General features: G+C 41.5%; 1 protein-coding gene across 1 annotated transcript; it reads left to right on the top strand.

Annotated features, from left to right (window-relative positions):
- Positions 1–8,353: 8,353 nt before the first annotated feature.
- Positions 8,354–15,111, top strand: UPK3A (uroplakin 3A). The gene is made up of 6 exons (XM_074869528.1): positions 8,354–8,408; positions 9,228–9,383; positions 12,049–12,328; positions 13,494–13,576; positions 14,061–14,193; positions 15,027–15,111. The coding sequence occupies exons 1-6, from the start codon at positions 8,354–8,356 to the stop codon at positions 15,109–15,111; spliced, it is 792 nt and encodes a 263-aa protein (XP_074725629.1).
- Positions 15,112–20,296: the final 5,185 nt, after the last annotated feature.

Raw genomic sequence — 20,296 nt, 5'->3', positions numbered from 1 at the left:
AGTTAAGCTTGTGGTAAGATTAAGTGTGTGTAGGGGGAAAGGTCTGGATTTATAATGATAATAAGAAATACCACCCATAAAGCACTTATCATTCGTAAATTATCCTATTAAAAATGGTGTGGTAACATTTCTCAACCATTAACAACTTAGTTTGAACTTCCTCTTGCTACAAATTAATTGGAACATCATTTGTTGAGGGTGTGCTCTGGTCCATCACCTAGGTCATCAATGAAGTTAGAGGGTATTGATCCTCCTGTGATACACCACTAGTGACTGGGCTCCAGCTGGACTTCACACTCTTGTTCCCAATTTTCTGAGCCCAGCCATTCAGTTCACCTTGCTGTCCACTGACCTGGTCTGCTCTTCATCAACTTGTCTATGAGGATGTGCATATCCATACATACATGGCTTAAACCTTGAGTTTCAGAGTTTGAGCTCTTGGTATGTGGCGATACCAAACCCAAATTGCTCAAGAATCAAGCACTGTTGTGCAACAACATGCTGTGTGTATGAAAAAAAACAGCTGGGTCTCAGTTCCTGAGCAGGAATATCTGTTTAGACTGTGTTCATATGAAATTCACTCTTGGAAGCCAAATGTAGTTAAAATATTTCAACAGCTTGTACAAATGGCAAGCTGTATAGTGAGGACTTTCTTTCCAGAGGTTCTGGGCATCAGTGCTTGGAAACTGGAAGCGAGTTTGAGGGTTGTTATTCTATGTCTGCCTAAAAATGACCAGTGAATTGTATTACACAATTCTTCTTTAAAGGCTAAAAAAACCAATGCATGGACATGGTTAATGAAGAATAATCTTTCCCCAAATGCATATAGTCTGAACAGACAACAAGAAAAGCTGAGAGTGGAATAATTTTTATTCCTATTTTACAAGTGGGCAGCTGAAAACCAGAGGTTAAATAGGGTGGTTTCAGAGGGAGCCACTAACTGTGCATAATCTTTTGGATCCTCATCCAAGGTCCTAATAACCAAACAACTCTTCCTTAAGAGAGTAATTAACAACTGAGAGCCAAGTGCACTGCAGTGGTAGGCAGGCTGGAGACAGGATAAGACTGGAACTGAAGCTGCTTAGAAAACAGATTTCAACAAAGTATCTCTCACTGAGTCCCACTGCAAGTGTATTGAGAAGAGAAAGAGAAGGTTTAAATAGCTTTATACAAAGAAAAACCAAGCTTCTGCCTACCAGGTTAAGTAAAAATATCTAATCATAAAGTCCCCTGAAATAAGCTTACAATGGGCTCAGCTCAGTCCATTAGATGCTGGACTGGGAGCCATGACAGTGGAGACACAGACTTCACTACTGTAACACTCCAGTCAAGTCATTGCACTTTACCATGCACCAGCTTCCCCATTTAGACATTGGTCACAGCAATGCTTACTTTGTTCATATCATATTTTTATTATAAATATAATTGGATTTACTCATTCAGTTTTGTCTCCCTTTACAGGGCTCCAGGTTTAAATCTATTGACTGCAAAGAAACTTACATAGCTGAAATTCTAATATTGTTTTATCTATTGCATCCCTCTCCCAGCAGCTATTTACACTGAATCCTGCCTGTTTGTTATTAATTTTTAATTATTATTAACTTATATTTGCCACTAATAACAGCTGAAAGCTTAGAACATCAGAAGCATATGAGCCTGGAGAAACATTGTCTTCCTTTTCTTATATTGTTTCTTGAGTGGTTGTTTCATTTTTCAATGTTAAAAAAAAATATTATTCTGGATATATTTTTGCAAACGCCTTCGTAGCATCAGATTGACTTTTCTTCTGCCTTCAGTCACTGACCAAAGCTATTTACTGCCAAGCGTATCCACCGTGCACGTGATCTCAAAGAAGCTGTAGGAAAGAACTGAAGTATCTCAGTTGATTGTAAACTGAAACTCTATAAGTTTTTCTTAAGCTACCAACCATACAAACACAGCTGGGTCAAGCGTTTCTCTCCCTTTGCTAGAGCAATTGTGAATCACAGTAATTTACTACATCAGGATCCTTTTTTCCCCAAATCTCTTGTTCTAGTCGTATTCTAACTGTCTGAGTGCATGAGAAGCTGCACTATCATGTTACCAAACCATGAGAATGAACTCCTTAAACAAGCAATCTTTTGATGCTTACAGAGATAACTCCAGGCTTACAGAGATAACTCAACGCAGGGCTGGCAGCATTCCCACTGGATGTGTTCTCATGGCTTCCATTCAGTTAAGAGCTGACCAAGAAGTCAGTACTCAGAAGTGTATTATAGTCCTTTGAATACTGAAGAGGAACAGAGATGAAATTGAGCTGTTTCAACTTCATCAGTAGGAACCTCTATGCAAATTCTATAGAGGACGACAATGTCAAACAACAAACAAAATGAGCACAAGTAACCAGAAATATGGGTGTTGTTTGGAACATAACTTTTGACTAGCAGCAGATGGGGATTCAGTACCCACACTTACAGATTACTCCATCTTCCTGCATAGTCTGCTCTGGAACCAGGGATATGAACACCACAGACCTGTGCATCATAATCATTTCATGAAGCCGTTTTACATCTCTCGGAAGGCATTTCTGTAATATTATCTGAAGAACGTCGATCCAGACTGGGAAAAATCTGATTCATACACCTCTTTTTAGGGGGGAGTTCTGGTTTAGGGTTTTTTACCTGATTGTTAACTTCAAACAGCATCTATCAGAATTCAGTGTAAAGCATTTCAGCTACAACACAAAGACTGGTCAAAACCAGCATATACTTATATACTTTTTGTCCTCTGGGAACCATGAATTAGCTAGTGGGTTACAATTCAGTGCGTAAAGGAAGTACTAACAGAAAGTTTTTTCCATTTTTAATTACAACATTATGGACCTAAATCATCATTTTGTTAGAAAACTTTCACCCTGGTCTGACTGCAGTGGAATTTGGCACACCGATCAGTACAGGAGCCTCGTTGTGTTGTACTTCACATTCATATAAAACCACAGCTATTGCACCAAAGTTCAGCTGAGTCTCAAGGGTATTAAACTGGCTTCATGAAGTTAGTGAGGTATTCCAAGCTCTAAAAAAATCTTTGTGAGGAAAGAGCCTACTCCTCAGCCATTACAGAGAGATCCTTCCAAAACCTCAAATATTAATCAAGTTTCATGTCGTTAAAATTCACTCTTGCAAACCCGGAAAGCTAAATTTTATTTACCTGGTAAAATTAAATTAAAAGGGCTCCATTATACAAATAAACAAGAGCAACCTGAGGACAAAGGTGAGGGATTACACCCACTGCTTAGGGAGGCCTGCTTCCTCGCATCAGCCAGGGAAAGGGTCACTGCATTGACCCACGTCGTGCCAACAGTCAGGTTACTTCTGCACAAAGCCAGGTAACAACAGAAACTGCAGCCTCGGGAGTGCAGCCAGTTCACAGGCCAGGAAGATTAACTCCATCCCCTGTCATCTTTGCTTAGTTCTTCATCAAAACCCATGTGACTTTGGTCAGAGGTATAACACACAATTACCCAAACACTCCGAATTACCAAAGATACTTCCTCTTCTACAGCAGTATGACTCCTCATTATAACTAACGATTAGAACAAGCCCCTGAACCAACAGTGGACTCACCGAAGTAGGAAAATACTATCATTTTGTAAGTGAAGAAGTGTGGGACCAACCTACATTGACCTGCCTGGCACAAATGATACGTCACAAGGGGCAGTTCTGAGAGGCTGCAGCTGCCAGCGTTCGCTTTTATTTGGGACATTTACACTATCACGTAAGCCCAGGACTTTCATAAAAAGAAGTACTTCTTAGTGGTTCTTAACAGTATGAGATGAAAGTTCAAGCAGGTAACTGTAGATAGTAAGGCATTTCCTCAACAAAGAAAACAGTAACTTCTGTGTAACAAAGAGGCCTTTCATTTTAACTCCTGGCTTCTCCAGGCTGGAGATGTTTCAGCATTCTGTGATGGTTCAGGGTTTACTGCGGTCATAAGATCTTATACGTGATTTCTGAGGGGAATGCAAGAAGGACCGGTTCTTCTGTTCATAAGAAATTTACCTCAATGGAGCCATACCAATTTATATTAGAAAATGATGTGGCCCCAGTTTCTTAAGTAGAAAGTTATTTTTCCCTTCCCGATGTTTCCACTGCTTGACCTTTCAGGTTTGCACAAAATTAATTGTCACCAGATGATAAAATAAGTTCCAAGTTCTCATCTTTCTAACAGAGACTTTGTATTTCCTTATGGACACATGGAAGATTTCTAATTTAAGGAGATCAATGGCTCAGCGAGTCACGCTGCTCTGGTCTGTGCACAGATGGGACCCCCACTCAGCACATGTCTGTTCCTGTGCTGAGTGACTGCAGGACAGGGCTTATCTCTGTCACACTGTCCCCTTCCTAACAAAGCAGTTTGCAGAGCTCTTCCGGAGATTCATAATCGGTACATGCAAAGGGACTTTATTAGAAAAGGAGGAAGAGAGACCCTGAAAATAAATCCTGAGGCCACGTTACTAGGTGTGTAGATTTTACCATCAGAAGTGAATGCCCCTGTGGCAGCCACAAAGGACAGGAATACTTCTCTGGGAAGCCAAAGACACATCAAAGAGATTTCAGAACTGCACAACGGTACCAGGCATCCACGTGGCCTTTGTGCAGCAAATCTTCTGAGATGTGAATCTCCTACTGCCTCGAAGTATTCTGGGAAAACTTTGAGAGAGAGAAATGTCATAAGAGGTATTTCACCTCCTGCTTCAGCGAGGAGTTTTCTCACTGGATAAATAGGACATTTCTCCCTTTTATCTGCAATACAAATACAGTGCAGTACTGACTGAAAGTTATTTACCATTAGATTAAAGTTTCCATTGCCAGGATAGCTCGGATTTCCAAATACTGTCCATGACAACCTGTTACTAATACCAGCCCCCAGAACAACCACTTCTGAAGTCTGTAGTAGCTGACCAGTAACCTCTCTGAATAGATTTTTTTGTCTCACTGCCACTCTCAAATAGACAGATGTTCTTATCATAACAGCAGGATGACATCTGCTTCCCTTGCGGTTGACCTCTGCAGACCAGATGGTGCATAAGACTGAGCAGTGGAGGTGGTTATAGCTCCTGCCAGATCATGTCTGAAGAACAGTGACTGGACAGAAGGAAAAACTTTTCCGTTGTTTCTCATTCCAACTTGTCCTCACTTTCACAATATTTTATAATGTTACATCTCTGTACTTCCCCATTCTTTAACTGTGTCAGCTCTCCAGCACTCTCACAAACCTTGATCACCTATTTCATCAACTTTTTTTTAACCATCTCTGCATTCTCTTCCAGATCTCCCATATTCATGGAATGCTTTTTAAAAACTAATTCACAAAAGCATTACTCCTCTCCTCTTTCAGCTCATTCCTCAAGGTGTACACCCACCAGGATATCTGCAGGAAATGATAAGCTAATAATAGCTCTGCAGAAAACTAGTGAGGATCTTAAAAATACTTTAAAATGGATTCTATGTTTGAGTCATCTTTATCACCCTTTGGATTAGATGATCTCTTGACTGGCAGATGTCACCACCATGCTTTTTAATCTCTTTATTAAACACTGTCATGTTTCTACATGGAGCTGGGCTCGCAAATGGCCCATCAATTTTAGCTCATGCGTGGACTGGAGAGACGAAGCACAGCAGAGTATGGAGTGTTATCTCCACTATACCCACAGCTGAGAATGTAAAGAAGGTTTGGACTTCAGATTCTGGAGGCTTCCGTACGTTTCAAGGCCTTTTGGGACTTCAGGCTTCATCCTCCTCAAACCCTGATGGGCTTCACACAGCTCTGGAAAGCGAAGGCTACAGGCAAGTTTTGCTCGCATGGAGCCATCGATCCAAACTAACTCTGGAGGCTTCTATGAATTGCTCCAGAATTGCCCACAAGGCAACACAGAGCAAGGAAATTGGCACTGTTGCTTAAACAAAGACATAAATATTTCCATCGAACAAAGACATAGAAATTTCCATTGATTTCTTCTCTTGTGCTTCCTTCAGGGAACACTGTAATTACATTAAGGTCAAGTTTGTTCATGGTAACATCCTTTAAATCCAGACCAGCTCCCCTGACTTCAGTGGAGTTAATATGGGTTTACACAAGTGTAAGCAAGGATGAGATCTGATCCTAATTTAGGACACATCTGCCAGCACAGATGGAGCTGAAAGAGTTTATTGTCATGTTAATTTTCTACCTTTGTTTGAGATTCTTCTGCTCATGGAACAAACCCAACAATTTTAAAATCTCGCAACACAGGCAACGTTATCCCCCCCTTATTGTGGTTGGTGAATTCCACCAGAGCACAAGATGGCCTTGTACTCAAGTAAATCATGATGGCTTAAAAGAAGAGCCTCATGAAAAAGAATGGCTAAAATTGTCATCCTGTAACCGCTTTGAAAGGTGATTAACTTTCTGTGATGAACAGCTCTCTTGACATACTCCTGGCTGTTGTAAAATTAATTGCCTGAGTAACAGTTTGCATGACTAGCCCAAGGAGCAGTTTGCCACACTCCTCATCCAGGTAAGACTCTGAGAAGGTCATGCAGAGTTTTGCCTGAGTAATAAGTGCTGTATTTATTGTTTCACGGCTGTGAATCTAAAAAAATAAAAAATAAAAAAATAAAAAATTTGCTACCTTTAAATAAAAAATTTTGTTGTGATTCTGGGCCTTAATCTGTTGATTTTTAAAATTGATATTTTTATCTGTTGTCTGTTTTGATGCTTTAGAAAGTGAATGAGGGAGCAGCACTTTCTTATAAAACTGGGAAGAGTGTTTAGTAGCACACGCGAGTGGCTTGCATGCCATGAAGTAGAATATTTCTTTTTCTCTGCCATCTAATATGTCCTGGTGTCTTTTTTTTTTTTTTTTTTTTTTAAATTAGGCAAATAACATGTCTATTTTATGTCTTAAAGAATAAAAAAGCCACTGCTGACTGTTCTGGAAGGGTTACCTGTCCAAAGGATTCAGTATCTGATTTTACAGGAATCACTGTTTGGAGAAAATATTGATTTTTTGATGGAGAAAGAGATCTCATTGTTCTTAAGCTCTGCTTTTACTGTGAAGTCAGAAACCTTACAGTTTTTGCGCATTATTACATTGCTTTAAGGGATAAAAACACTCTTGAGCAGATCAGTACTGAGTTTGTTCAACTAACCCCCCTAGTGTAAATGTAAAAAATCAGATTCCTAGGAATAAAAGACAGAAGGGTAAGATCTTTTCTGCCTTGATCTGGTTTACCTGAGTATTTATGCCAGCACAGGCAGTACGTTGCAGAGTGAGAAGGAAAAATACAACTCGTTCTTATTCTATAGCAGTGCAAATCTAGGGTAACTCCTGTATTCAGTATTCTCCCTCAAAAGTCGTGTGAGAAAGAAGTCAAACAAAACACACTGAAGATGATGTGCAGAATTTGAAACAAAACGAAACACATATGGGGAGGAAATTGCATTATAATCATTTGATTACATATTTCAAACAGATTTCTGGGGCCCGTAGCATATGTGTAAAGGAGATGGATTTGGTAGAGTAACTGTAGTGATATTAGTGTAAATCTGGAGTCGCTGCAGTGACATCATGTTAGCACCATTAATTCTGAAAAATCTTGCTGATACTTATTTTTTCCCCTCAGCCTATTTTAAGTGGGTGATTAATAATTTTGTAATCCGAGCTCTTACATAATAGGCCATTTGTAATAGCAACCACTCATCAAGAATATTCTCAGCTGAGTGATTCGGTACAACAGGTCAGATTCAGATTTCCCAGTGGTTTGCTCTTCATGTAGCTGCCCTGAATCACATTAGGGTTAACCAGAAGCAGAAGGCTTATGTTTTTCAGGATGTAACTCAGGAAACACAATTCAGAAGGCAATTGTAACCCCTGGTAAGACTACCCAAACTTAGAGCTCTGAATCAGAACCATCCATGACCCAGGGTTAAGATATTCAGTTCCAAATTTTCCCTAGATGAGTCAAAAGTTTTAGACAGAAGAAGGTAAAGAACAAAGCCACCTATCAATGACACAGGTGGGGAAGAAACTCTCTTTACACCTAAAGCATTGCTAAGAACTATGCCGGTGCCCAATATCAGGTGGAAATCAACCGCAGCACCCTTCCTCCCCTGGGAGCAGATAGTAATGGGGGGATTGGCAGCATCTGAGCAGGAGGGGCAACAAGCATACAAGGAGGAGCTGAGGGGGCAGGTCCTTTCTAACCACAGGGACCTTGTGGAAAGGAGCAGGTGTGGTTGCCTTCAGGGAGGGAGTGGATGGGGGAGCTCTTCGGTGGGAGCTGCCTCCCAGCTTGCTTTTTCCTTTTGTGGCAGGTTTCTGGAGGGCTCAAGCATGTGTGGCTGTTGGGTTGTGTTAGCCTTTTGCTGCTTGGGGCAGCTGTGTGCAGGTAAGAGGCACCTACCTGCAGTCATCAGTTTTTGTTGTTCCTCTCTTTGTATCTGTTCTGTTTGTCTTATGGTTTGTCTTGGGTGCCAACTGTCTGCTCCAGGATCTGTGTAGGGAGGTAGGTTTAGGGCTTCAAACATGTATTCTGCTGGAATATTGTTCAAGTGTCCCTACCGCAGCTCACCTGGGAAGGAGGAAGAGCTACTAAATCTCTTTGTTTTTAGATAATCTTCTCCAGGAGACTGGAGATGAGATGAGCTTGTGTGTGGAGGGGAGAAATGTCTGACATAAACTTCATTCTAATGCCACTTGCTCTTTCCAGGGCCTCTCCCAGACAGTTTTCCTCTCTGTAAGGCTTTACTAAATCTCTCACTCTGGACGTTAACAAGTCTGGTCTTAAAAACCTTATTAAGACTCTTTATTTCTAAAGGATTCACAAACTGATTGTACTGCTTCTGGTGCTGCCACTGGAAGGGGGAAGCTGTATGTGGGACCCTAAAGACAGAGGTTCAAATCTCCCCTATAATGAGGTTTTGCCTTTGTCTTTCTGAGTTGATGTGACCCGTATGTTTGAGGAGCAACATCTCTTACCTCCCTCTCTAAATCCTTGAGTTCCCCATTTTGCATTAAAGCAAAACCCCTAACTCTCAAACTTTCACAGGGCAGGTAAGCTGATTCCTGCTCAGCTGCAGTTCACATCCCCCTTTTATGCTTTAATGTTGTTTGTTGGCACTGCCAGATCCTCCCTTTTGAGTCAGAGCTTGCAGGGGGGGAGGAGAAAGATTTTTTTCATACACTTTTTTGTAACTTTCTCTTCTAGATCAAAGCCTGAAGCCTCGGATTGCAGCCCCTCAGCTTGCTACAAACAATCCCACTCTTACTACAGTTGCTCTAGAAAAACCTTTCTGTACATTTGACAGCTCGCTGTGTCCAAATAAATCTTGCATCATCTACTTGTATGCAATGAAGGAACTGGGTGAGTATCCAGCACTATGCCTCTCTGGGAGATAACTACGTGATGTGGCCATTGCATGCGATTCTCCACAATTTGATGGACTGGGTCTGAATGGGGGAAGAGAGAAAAATCTGTGGCTGTGAGCCTCTGGTCTCAGTTTTCTCTTGGGTGCTATTATAAAATATAATATAAATAACCATAGTATTTCAACAGAGCTGATTAATGAGAGCAAGCGTTAGTACTGTGCTAGCTGACTTCCAGTAGGTGTGGAGCAGCACTATCAGCTATAAACATTTGCCCAAATCTTGCTAATGAAACCAAGCAGTCCACAGTCTGATACCTTATCTTTGTCTAAACACAAATGCCTTGTATAAAAAACCTGAATTCTCTGAAGTAAACCTGCTGAGAGGAACTGGGTAACTGCTGCTGTTTGCTTCACAGGGTAGCCAGCCCTTGCAAGGACCAATTTTTTTTTTGTAGACAAAAGCAAGTCATCCTAGACCTGTGGTCAAAGCTGCCTGGCCCACGGGTTCATTCATAAAATGAATTTCATAACTGCTTTGCAAGGAAACTGCTGGCAGTGACCAAGAGCTGCCTTCTCTGTTCCCTGCTGTTCTGGCAGACTGTTTTGAATGCCAGCTAGAGCTACTCCATAAGCTGACAGAAATAAATAGTTTCCTTATATCACACTTTCTCCCCTGAAGGCTGTATGCAGCCTCCTTTTCTGAGAGGCACAGAGGAGAGATCTTGAGGGGAGCAGTACCAAAACTGGCAAACTGACCGAACAGTCTTAAAACTTCCACTGCTGGTTGTTTTTCCTTTGGACAAGGTGGCAGGAGGAGGCCTTGGATGGCTAGAAACCATAACCAGAGGCACCATCCCATACAGCTAACGCAGACAACTGTGAACGCACAGCCTTCTGAGATATCCCATGACTGAAGTGCACGTCTTTATATGTCTAAAACAGGCTATAAGTGCATTATAATCATATAAAAGGCTACTAACACCTAGTTATACCTGTGAATATGATGTTTTGTGTTAGAAATTACACCAACCACCCCATCTTCTGCAGATCCTGTGGCAAAAGCTTCCTATGCAGATGGGTGAATCTCTACAAAAGGGGTTATATACGGAGAAATCTCTTCTGCTTTTAAGGCAAGCAGATGCAAACTTGTTACTTGGCAGACTGGGAGGAATTTTGTTTGGATTTGTCTCTGGTCTGTGTGGAGAAGCACATTGGCTCACCCTTGGATGCCTCCTGGAGCAGGGAGAAGGAAAATTTAAGAGAATTATGTTCAGCTCTGCTGGTAAGGAAATGTGTCAGCGTGCTACAAAGCTGAGGGTCTAGCAAATTTTTGAAGAAGTAATGTAACTTTTAGCTCTATTCTTGTTACTGTCGCTATCAGACTTGATCTACCTAGTAAAGTTTTAAAAAAAACCAAACGAAACCCAACAAAAAAACCTCCACAAAATGAACTTGCTTAGGCCTCAGCTCTTGCTTGCTCACCAGAGCCAGACTAAGAGTTACTGAAGTGGAGACTGGGAGAGCAGGAAGACCTAGGTGTGAGAAGTACTATAATTTGGGGAAACAAGCCTAAGAATAGAGCATGTCTTAGCTAGTATTTGCTTTCATGTCATCAGCTCCCATTGAAGAGGGGGGTGTCAGAGCTCAACTAACTTGAGCACTGACCCTTAAGTTGTATTCCTGACCTGTGCTAGAAACATTTCTCTTTTAAAACAGGTTTAATTTTGCATTGGCTTACAGCTAAAAACTTCTCATGACCAAGCAGCTGCAAGAACTCTGCTCCAGGAGCACAGCAGAATACTTTCAGACTGAAGTAGTTTGCAATGTACTGCAGCTTTGAAAAACTGGCATTCTTTTGCTGCTGACAGCTGGAGGGGGCTCCCCCTCAAAAAAAAATTAACCACAGTTGCAGAACTTGGGAGCATCTCTTGGGACTTGGGCCTTGACTTTGCAGCAGGAAAGGTCTGAGAGCTGCAACTGAGCTTCCAAACTATGCTGTAGGGCTGGGCGCAGATTCACGCTTTGCTTGAAGCTGTGAGGACTTTCAGACTTTGAGGAGTGCTGTCTGTAAGGCATGATGTGCCTGGCTGGCCAGAAATGTGGATACTGCATCTGTTCACGCAGCCCCTACGCGCTGGTCTGCGTATGGTGCGGTTCTGGGAGGTCCAGCTGCTGCGTGAGGTCCAAGGATTTCTGCTTCAGGAGATGGAAGAGTTGTGACTGTGTAGGAATTCTGTCTTAGCTGTAGCATCAAATCTGAAATGCCAGGGTTTACTGGATGTTTATTGGAGCCACGTGTGGCATGGGGGAAGCACAGCCTTTGCCAACCTCCTCCCTATTTCATTAGGGATTTGTTATTAGATTAATAACAGATAGTATTAGATAATGTGATAGATTAATTTTGGGAGGGTGGCTACTAAAAAGTATTGCTCTGAGATGTACTGTGGATCCCTTACAGTTTCTGAGGGACAAGTGTAAAGAGTTTCATCAACAAATAAGGAGGAAGGGGTAGGATCACTACACAGCCAAACCAGTACCAGATTTTTGTTTTCCCTTTTGAGTGTTTTGGGGTAGAAGAGCAAGTTTCCAAGTAAATAGCAGGTGAATGGAAAGGGGATGAACTAGTTCTAACAGCCTTGTTAAAGAGCATCTCTCCTGCAGCGAGTGCAATAAGCTCCCAGGTGACCGACAACACCAGCAAACCACTCGACAGCACCTTCCACCAAACAAGTGGGGGGCAGCTTGGCCCTTACAAGGCTGCCTTGTTCAACGTGCCCGACTGTGCATCGCCTCCCAGACTCACCGATGTAGGAGATGTCAACAAAGTTTCTGATGTCCTGAAACAATACCTCTTCAGAGTCGGGGATGACGTGAATTGTTTGTATGACCCGAACTTTCTAGCTGTCTGTAACCCACCTCTTGCACCGGACACAACCTACAGGTATAATTCTTATTTCTTACAAGGTGATTGCTGCTCTTAAAATACAATAGGAAGCAACGCTGAGCCTGTAATGTTCCTTTGTAATGGTACAATGTGAATTACCAGTGCCTAAAGGAAATAGCCCGTTGCAAGGGTAGTTATGAAGATGGCTTTGCCCTAGCACCCTGCGGATGGTGGTGAGCTCTGTCAGGTTAAATTCATGGATCAGTAGGAAAATTCAAGTGGGAAGTGCTGGATCTATACCTGTGCTGGGGTAGGTAATCCAGTGACAGCATCTGATTAGAAACAGCTGGCAGAAAAGGATTTTGCCTGGAGAATGGTGTTGAGATTATTCACCATGTATTTTGTGTTAGGTGATTCTGTCAGATTGCAGACATGGATCTGGCTCTGCTTGCTTTGTTTTGATGGGATTCTGGGGAGCCAAAGTTCTCCTTGGTCTCCAGCTCCAGGAAGCCCCTAATGTTACCGGAGCCTTCACAGTGAGGGCCAGGTGGTTTGCAGACTTGTCTGAGCCCTGTTTAGGGAATTCAGACACCCTGACAGCTGTTACCCAAAACACTTGTTTTGCTGCTGCCAGCTATTTAAAAGCTGTAGTACAAAAGGCAGTCACATGAAGCCGTATCTGCTGTGGAGACCTAATATGCTGCTGAAACAATAATATGGGCTCTTAGTTTTGCAAAAAGTTGTCTCTTCAGGACACTTCTGGAAACTCAAACTATTGTGGGATGGAAACTTAATTTCTTTTCCAAGCCTGATGTTGGCCTGTCTCTTCGGTACTCTTCTCTAGCAGGGAAAGTGCCAAAAATCTCTGCTGTGAGAAAAAATCTTCGACTTCCATATGGAAATCAAAACCACTTGCTGTCCTAAATAATGAGGCTCTTCCCAACAGGGAATAGCAAGTTGGGAAAAACTGTTGTTGGAAAGCTATCATCTGCCAAGGCTCACAAGAACAAAGTGCAAATTATGCATGACATTGCACAGAATGCTTTTCTGAGATTAATTCTATTTGTTCTTTATAAAGTCTCTGGAAATAGTCAGTTACCTCTGACTGTCTCCATGTGATGCTTTGACAAAACCTGCAGTCTGACCAGCTAATCCAGTAGCTCAAAAATGCTAATAAGGAAGCTCAAATTTAAAATATTAATTTAACACTTTTTCCCCACAGGTTTAAATACGTGTTGCTAGATAGCACTGAAGGTATTGTGAAAGACCAAACTCTCTGGTCTGATCCAATCAAAACCAGAAGAGGTAAGTCTGTGGCTTTGCTCAGGTCTCCTGAGCAGCTGTGCTTGCTAACACACTATTAAAATAGGACACTACTGTTCTATGAGCACTTAGTCCTTTCCTAAAGCTTTAACAATTTTGTCAGCCTTTCAGTATTGGAGTAGCAGACTTAAATGTGGAATAATTCTCCTTCTTTTGTGTACTTGAAAAAAATTATTTCAGTAAAGTTTGTATATGTGGTTTCAGATTTGATGTGTGTTGTGGTTTCTGGTGCTGTTGGCATTTCTCAGTAATAGAAATACTTGTCATGCTGGCTAACCTGCTGAGGAAAGATTAGAAACTCTAAATGCTGACGTTGAGTCTTAAACCGTTTCTGATAAATCATCTAAGATTTCAGGTATAGACATAATCAGTTTGCCTCTCCTAAATCATCAGCTTTCTCCTATTTGGTGGGGGTGTTCATGGTCAAACATAGATCATAGCAACATTCTTTCCACGCTTTTTCTAGTTAAACTTCCCTTGAAAATTGATACCTGGCCTGGTCGAAGGAGTGGAGACATGATTGTCATTACATCGATCTTAAGTGTTCTTGTGTTCCTTCTGCTTGCTGGCTTTCTTGCTTCTGTGTCCTCTGCTGTCATGTAAGTATTGTTACCCCTTACAACTTCCAGTAAGAGTACCTAAACCCTCAGTCATCAGCCTTCTTCCCTATGGCTCCAAGCCACTGTTGTTGGTCGTCTTTGAGATAAGACCAGATGGTGTCCTCCAAATTTTGAAGCTGGTAATGGGAAAAGATTACTTTATGATAAACTTCCCTAAGATCGGCAGCTCGTGTAATTATTACACAGCCTTAAGCTTACTAGGTGCCAGACTTTAGTAAGGACTAGTTGCACATACTTAAAGCTTGTATATTCTTCCTTACATATTGCAGCTTTCCATCTATTCAGGAGTTTGGAAACTGGAGTTTCCAAGGAGTGCAGACATTTGTAAAGATTACATAATGTCCTAATTAATGCCTTGATTTTAATTTATTTGCCGCCTCCTCAGTGGGAATAAGTTACCCCTTTCAATTAATAAGTGAGGCTTTACCAGAACTATCTCAACTAGTCTATGCATATTCCCGGGTTGTCTATGCCCTCTGCCCCAGGAAATCAATGAGGCCTGACGGATTTCTAAACTGAACTTTTAGAGGGAGTAAACTAAATTTTAGAAATGGGTATCAGAGCTGCTAACATCCAATTTTTTTATTCACTTGAAAATGATGCGGGTGCTCTGTATTCAGTCAGGTCTGTCAGGCTCTCCTGGATTAAAGATGTGGAAAGCAAAAACTGCATTGCAAATGATTATTTTGAAAAAATCTATGGGCTTCTCTGATGCCAAGTGATTTAAGTAGCAAACAGCCTTTGCAAAATGTGACAGTAAGTTCCACTCAGTCTCTACTGGAACTTAATAAAGACTTTCACTTGCCCACCAGGGGATCAGAAGATTCTTCTGCAGAGACAAGGTGTGTGTCTCAGACAATTCAAAGTGAACCGAGACCACAGTTAAGCTCTGAGTGAACCTGATTCAAGCCAAGGGTGGAAATCCAACCGAATTGCCACACGTGCCAGACCTACAGGACTGTCTCTCCTACTCCACACTAGTCCAAAACAAGCTGCAGAACACAACTGGGCAACTGAAGATGAACAGCAGAGATGAAATAAGGACAACTTTTTGGAACTCTTGCAGTACATGTCTTGCCCTAATGAGATTTGATTTAGTTAATTGCCTTGTATAGCATGTATCAAATGCCTGGTCTGAACAAAGAATCTTCACAAGATGCTTCAACTTCAGTGGTGTGATCAGAGGTTGTCTAGTACATGCATCTCACCTGGATTAAGGATTACTGCAGACCTCTCATCTGCTGCTCATGATCAGATGGACATGATGTAGCCCTTTGTGTCTCAACCTTTCTCTATACTAACTGATGAGGAATAATGAAAAAGATGTTCTTAGAGAAAACTAGGGATTAAAAGGTAGACAACAGGGAGCTACTGCTGCTTCCTCAGGATTTTAGTGACTATCTGTGTCATAAGACTTCCCTTTTTTCCTGTCCTTCCCTAAGAGAAAGCAAGCAAGTTCCAATTGCTCTGTATGTAGCAGAGTAATTCTGATCTCAGTTCTACCCTCAGACAGCTTTGCAGGGATGAAATCTAACCAAATTGCTTCAAAGACGGTGTGTTCTTTCAGAGCTCCCTGTAATTTGCTGGTGGGCTGGTGAAGGGGAGATACTGCTTTAGTGGAACACATGAGTATGTTCACTGTTGTCAGGCTTAGCCTCGTTCCTCACCTTTGCCTTAGGCAGCTGCAAGCCAGCACTTCTTCGCATATTAGTATCTAGACTGGTGGGGTTTTTGAGCTAATTTTCTTCCTTCATTTCATGGTGACTAGAAATAAATCTTTGCACAAGGTTTGAGTTATGTATTGCTTTTTTCCATTGATGCCAACTTTCACATACAATTTTATCTCTACAAACTACTTGAGGAAGATCCAACCTCAAAGTCCTACCTTATACCTCTTGAGTATGTATAAACCACTTGTCCTATTGTAGCAAGCACTTACTTGTGACAAGTACAGAGCTGCCACTTGTTATTATTGAAGTCCTCCTAGTTTATCAGTAAATTTCTTAAACTGGCTCAGACTATAAATAAATAAGGGTTCTGTTTTGACATAGGTATTCACTAGCACTGTCACAACTGGATGATCTTGTACTGATACTTATTTCAGGGAGTGGGACTTATTCCCTTCTGATTATGAAAATTAAAAAGTTTTGTGTAAAGTCAAACAGTGTCAGGATGGAGTGTTGAGACTGTAGCTTGGTGATTGCAAAATTTACCATTTTAAACTTCAGGATTTGGGCCTAAGATTCGTACACGAGCTCCCAGTGTTTGGGTATTCTAACGACAGCCTGTTAGAGCTTGCCTGCTCACCATCTTGGTTTCAGCTACGCAAGGGCTGGCAGGGAGAAGGGAGAAAGCATTTTAAGGGAGAGATGGGTGCTGAGCCTTCTGACTAGAAAGGGATGTTGAAGTACCTGGAATTATATTTTTCTGTTGTTTGGCCTTTGGTGCCTTCCCTGTAATTTTCAGCCATACAGGCTGCTACAAACACCATTCTGAGGTGCTTTCTCATTCATTTATTGGGTGCTAACTTGGAAGCAATGCATATGGGCTACATGTCTAAGAAAAGTAACTGAACAGTGACCATGTCCCACGCATGTGGCTGTCTCTAACAAGTGATTCAGCTTTCACAGTAGATGAATCAATGTATAAAGAGCTTTTGAAATTTTTCAGATTGAGAAAGAATAGTTCGGTGTATGCTGAATGCTAGGTAGAGTTCCCTGCCCCCCCGCCACCCCTTCATATATTATATAAATTCATGGACAGGCCTCTGAATGGTTAAACTGAACCTGTGAACCTGTTCTGATTCCTTGTTCTAAAGGGAAGTTTGCAGCAAGAACCTCTCTATTAAGCCGGTTAAGATTTAATGACAGAAAAAGGATGGCAGTACCAACACACTTGAGATCACAATCACTGTAAATGTCCTTTGGTCTCACATCGTAAGGGTGATTTTAAGCCATGGTCTCATGTCTTGAAGTTAAAATGCATGACCAAACTTTGCCAGTGCCACAGGTATTCCAGGTGTTATATCTACACAAATTTTTTTACTTTCCTGAGAGATATGATGTGAACCACGCAATTGAAAGTTGCTCTGAATCTGGGGGGATGAGAGTGTACCTGGAAAAGGGGAACACCCAGAATAAGCTGTGGCCACGTGGATCTGCCAATCAGACCATTTGCTGGTTCACTGTGTTTATCCACTCAGGCTTTGCATTAGAAAACAGTACCAAAAAAACCCACAAACACCTTTTCTTCCAGAAGCCCTTCAGAAGGTATTGTAGCTTGGGGTGCAATGTGGCAGACATTCCTTGTTGGCACCATTAGAATGAACTGGACAGCAGCTTCCCAGGCACAGAAGACCTATAGAGTGAAACTACAAAACACTCCGTAATGAAAGATCATCAAGCTTAAATTTTCTGGTGTGATGTTTATCAAGTATAAAAACTATCCAATTTTTATTAGCATGATATACTGCCATTTCCCAGCTGGGCCTACTGTGATGGATAACTATAATGTTGTTAATACTGCCAACAGGTGTTAACACTCCCAGATGAATTTGCCTTAGCAGAACGTAAGTATCTAGGATTTATTTGGTGAGGGCACTAGTTTTATGCTCCTATCCTGTGACATTATGTTCTATTTGACTGCAAACAATAGCACATCGTTTACCTCCTCAACCTCCAGCACCAACACTTTCATCTAATGCCTTCTCTGCACACCTCTCGACCTAGCCAAGACTGAGTAACATTGATAAATAAGTCTGGAATGTCTGATGTTTATTTTCTGTGTTCCTTCCATATAGCTCTGTTGTAGAAATCTACACAATTGCTTCCCACGCCTCAGTCAGTATTTGAAGGCTTGAAGTTATTTGCTATCACTTCTTCCTCAAGCCTTCTAACATACAACAACATTCAAAGATGCCAGAAAATATGACTTATTTTCTCTCACAAAGTTGACAATATTATCTGCATTATTACTATAACCCAAAGCTGGATGTAAAGGAGAACGTCTCCCTAGAAACTTTAATGTAGCATATTTAGAGAAAACTTCCCGAATACTGATTTTGCCATGTTTTTGGCTGATCCACTGATTGATAACTATCTTCCACATGTGATAAAGAAAACGGAAAGAATACAACTCTGCTCAGGGGGTAATATGTTGTTTCCTCATATCTAACTGATAAGTACCTCATTATATTGGTCATCTTGCAATAACCCTGCTTCTTTCCAGGATAAGATTCTTTCTAGTTTCCTCATCTATTCACCGGCTAGAATTCAGCAACAGAATCCATGTCATTTCATTATTGCACCTAGTCCTACGGTACTTTATGGCTAAAATGAAGCACCGGCTGAATTCAGTTAGTCTCTCCATTGATTTTTGTTTTCATTTTTTAAAATAGTTCTTGTATCATGACTTTGGAGAATGATATATATTTTCTTCAAAACATAGTAAATTCTTTCTGGATGAAAGGAGTTATTTAAATACAACGGATTGTTATTTCCTTAACGGCATGAGTAACTTTGGGATAGATTCTGTTCCACGCTTGCCAGCATAATCCAAGCCAAATCCACTGAAGCCCGTCTGTTTCCTCTGCATTTGCACAAGCATAGCTTAGCAGCAGAAGGTATTCAGGACTGCAGCCCTTTCTCAGGAAACATCCCCACTGAGATTTGCCTAAGGTTTGAAAGAATATGCACAGTTGGGATCAGTTTATCAATATACAATTCCTCCCACCCCCTGGCATCAGCACAACTGGCTAGAGCCCAGCGAAAGCACACCAGGACTAGGCCTAGGAAGAACATCGCTCTGCAGTCTTGCTGAAATGGTGGATCTACTCTTGGCAGCCACAGGAAAACCCTAGGGTTTATCTCAAATTTGGCTCAGGGAGAGGAATTCTCAGCTTAAATGTCAGTAAAGATTCACGCATTACTGAAAGCATATGAGGTAATTACAAGAGAATATGATGGGGCTAATTCTACATGTTCTTGCATCACTTTTAAACTCCAGTTTAATGAAGAGTTTGAGTCTGAACCTAGTTTTAAGCATCTGAGTATTGGAAAAAGACTTTTTGATACACAGAATTCTAGCAAAAAATATTGCTTTAATCGGAAATGTGTTTTCACAAGGGAAAAAAAGAACCTGAAAAGTGTCAATGAACATCAAAACACCTTGTCCAAGTTGTTAGGGGGTTTTTTGGTTGGTTTTGGTGGGGTTTTTTTTTGGCGGTGGAGGCAGAAATAATTTCCTAACCAGCTGAAATAGAGATGTTACACTCATCTTTTTCTAGATTTCTGTCCATCACGCATTTGTGTGGAAAAGAATTTGCTCTAATGTTGTATTTTATTTTCAACATTGCCTTTCTGTCCAATTATGAGCAAAATTATAGCAACAAGAATGGTTATTTATGTTGGTCATATTCCCAAAACTATCCACTTCCTTTTCAGTTTATACCCAACCATCAAGGCAGCAGCGTAGCTATTCTTGCAGTTACAATTGCTGTGCCAAATACTTCATGTTTGCCATGTTTACACAGGTGGGTTTGAACTTATTGGAGCATAACCAAGTATTGCCACCCTCACAAACACGTTTCTGATCTTCACTGAAAGTCAAGGCAATGAAAGCATCTTCCTCATCTATTAGGAAGTATTTCTTTGCAGAAGGGGTTGTTGGGCATTGGAATGGGCTGCCCAGGGCAGGGGGGGAGTCCCCATCCCTGGAGGGGTTGAAGAGTCGGGCTGACCCAGCGCTGAGGGATCTGGTGGAGTTGAGAATGGTCAGTGTGAGGTTCATGGTTGGACTGGAGGATCTTCAAGGTCTTTTCCAACCGAGATGATTCTGTGATTCTATTAGATCAAATGCAGAGGCCTTTTAGGAGCGAGCCTTCTCTTTTTTGGTCTTCCTTGTTCATGGGCAATAGCCTCTAAATTGTAAGGCCCAGCTACACCGTGCTCTATGTGGAGGTGAGACTGATACCCATCCACTCTTCCCACCTTTCATTTCTACAGGAAAAAAAACCCTTATTATCAGAGGGCTACAGTGTGCATTGTCAGTTCTCCCATCTGTGGGATAAGGAAACACGAGTGTG

Source organism: Strix uralensis, chromosome 5 (genome assembly GCF_047716275.1).
Source record: "Strix uralensis isolate ZFMK-TIS-50842 chromosome 5, bStrUra1, whole genome shotgun sequence".
In the NCBI taxonomy this organism is placed as follows: domain Eukaryota; kingdom Metazoa; phylum Chordata; class Aves; order Strigiformes; family Strigidae; genus Strix; species Strix uralensis.
This window is presented reverse-complemented; position numbering and strand designations above follow the sequence as displayed.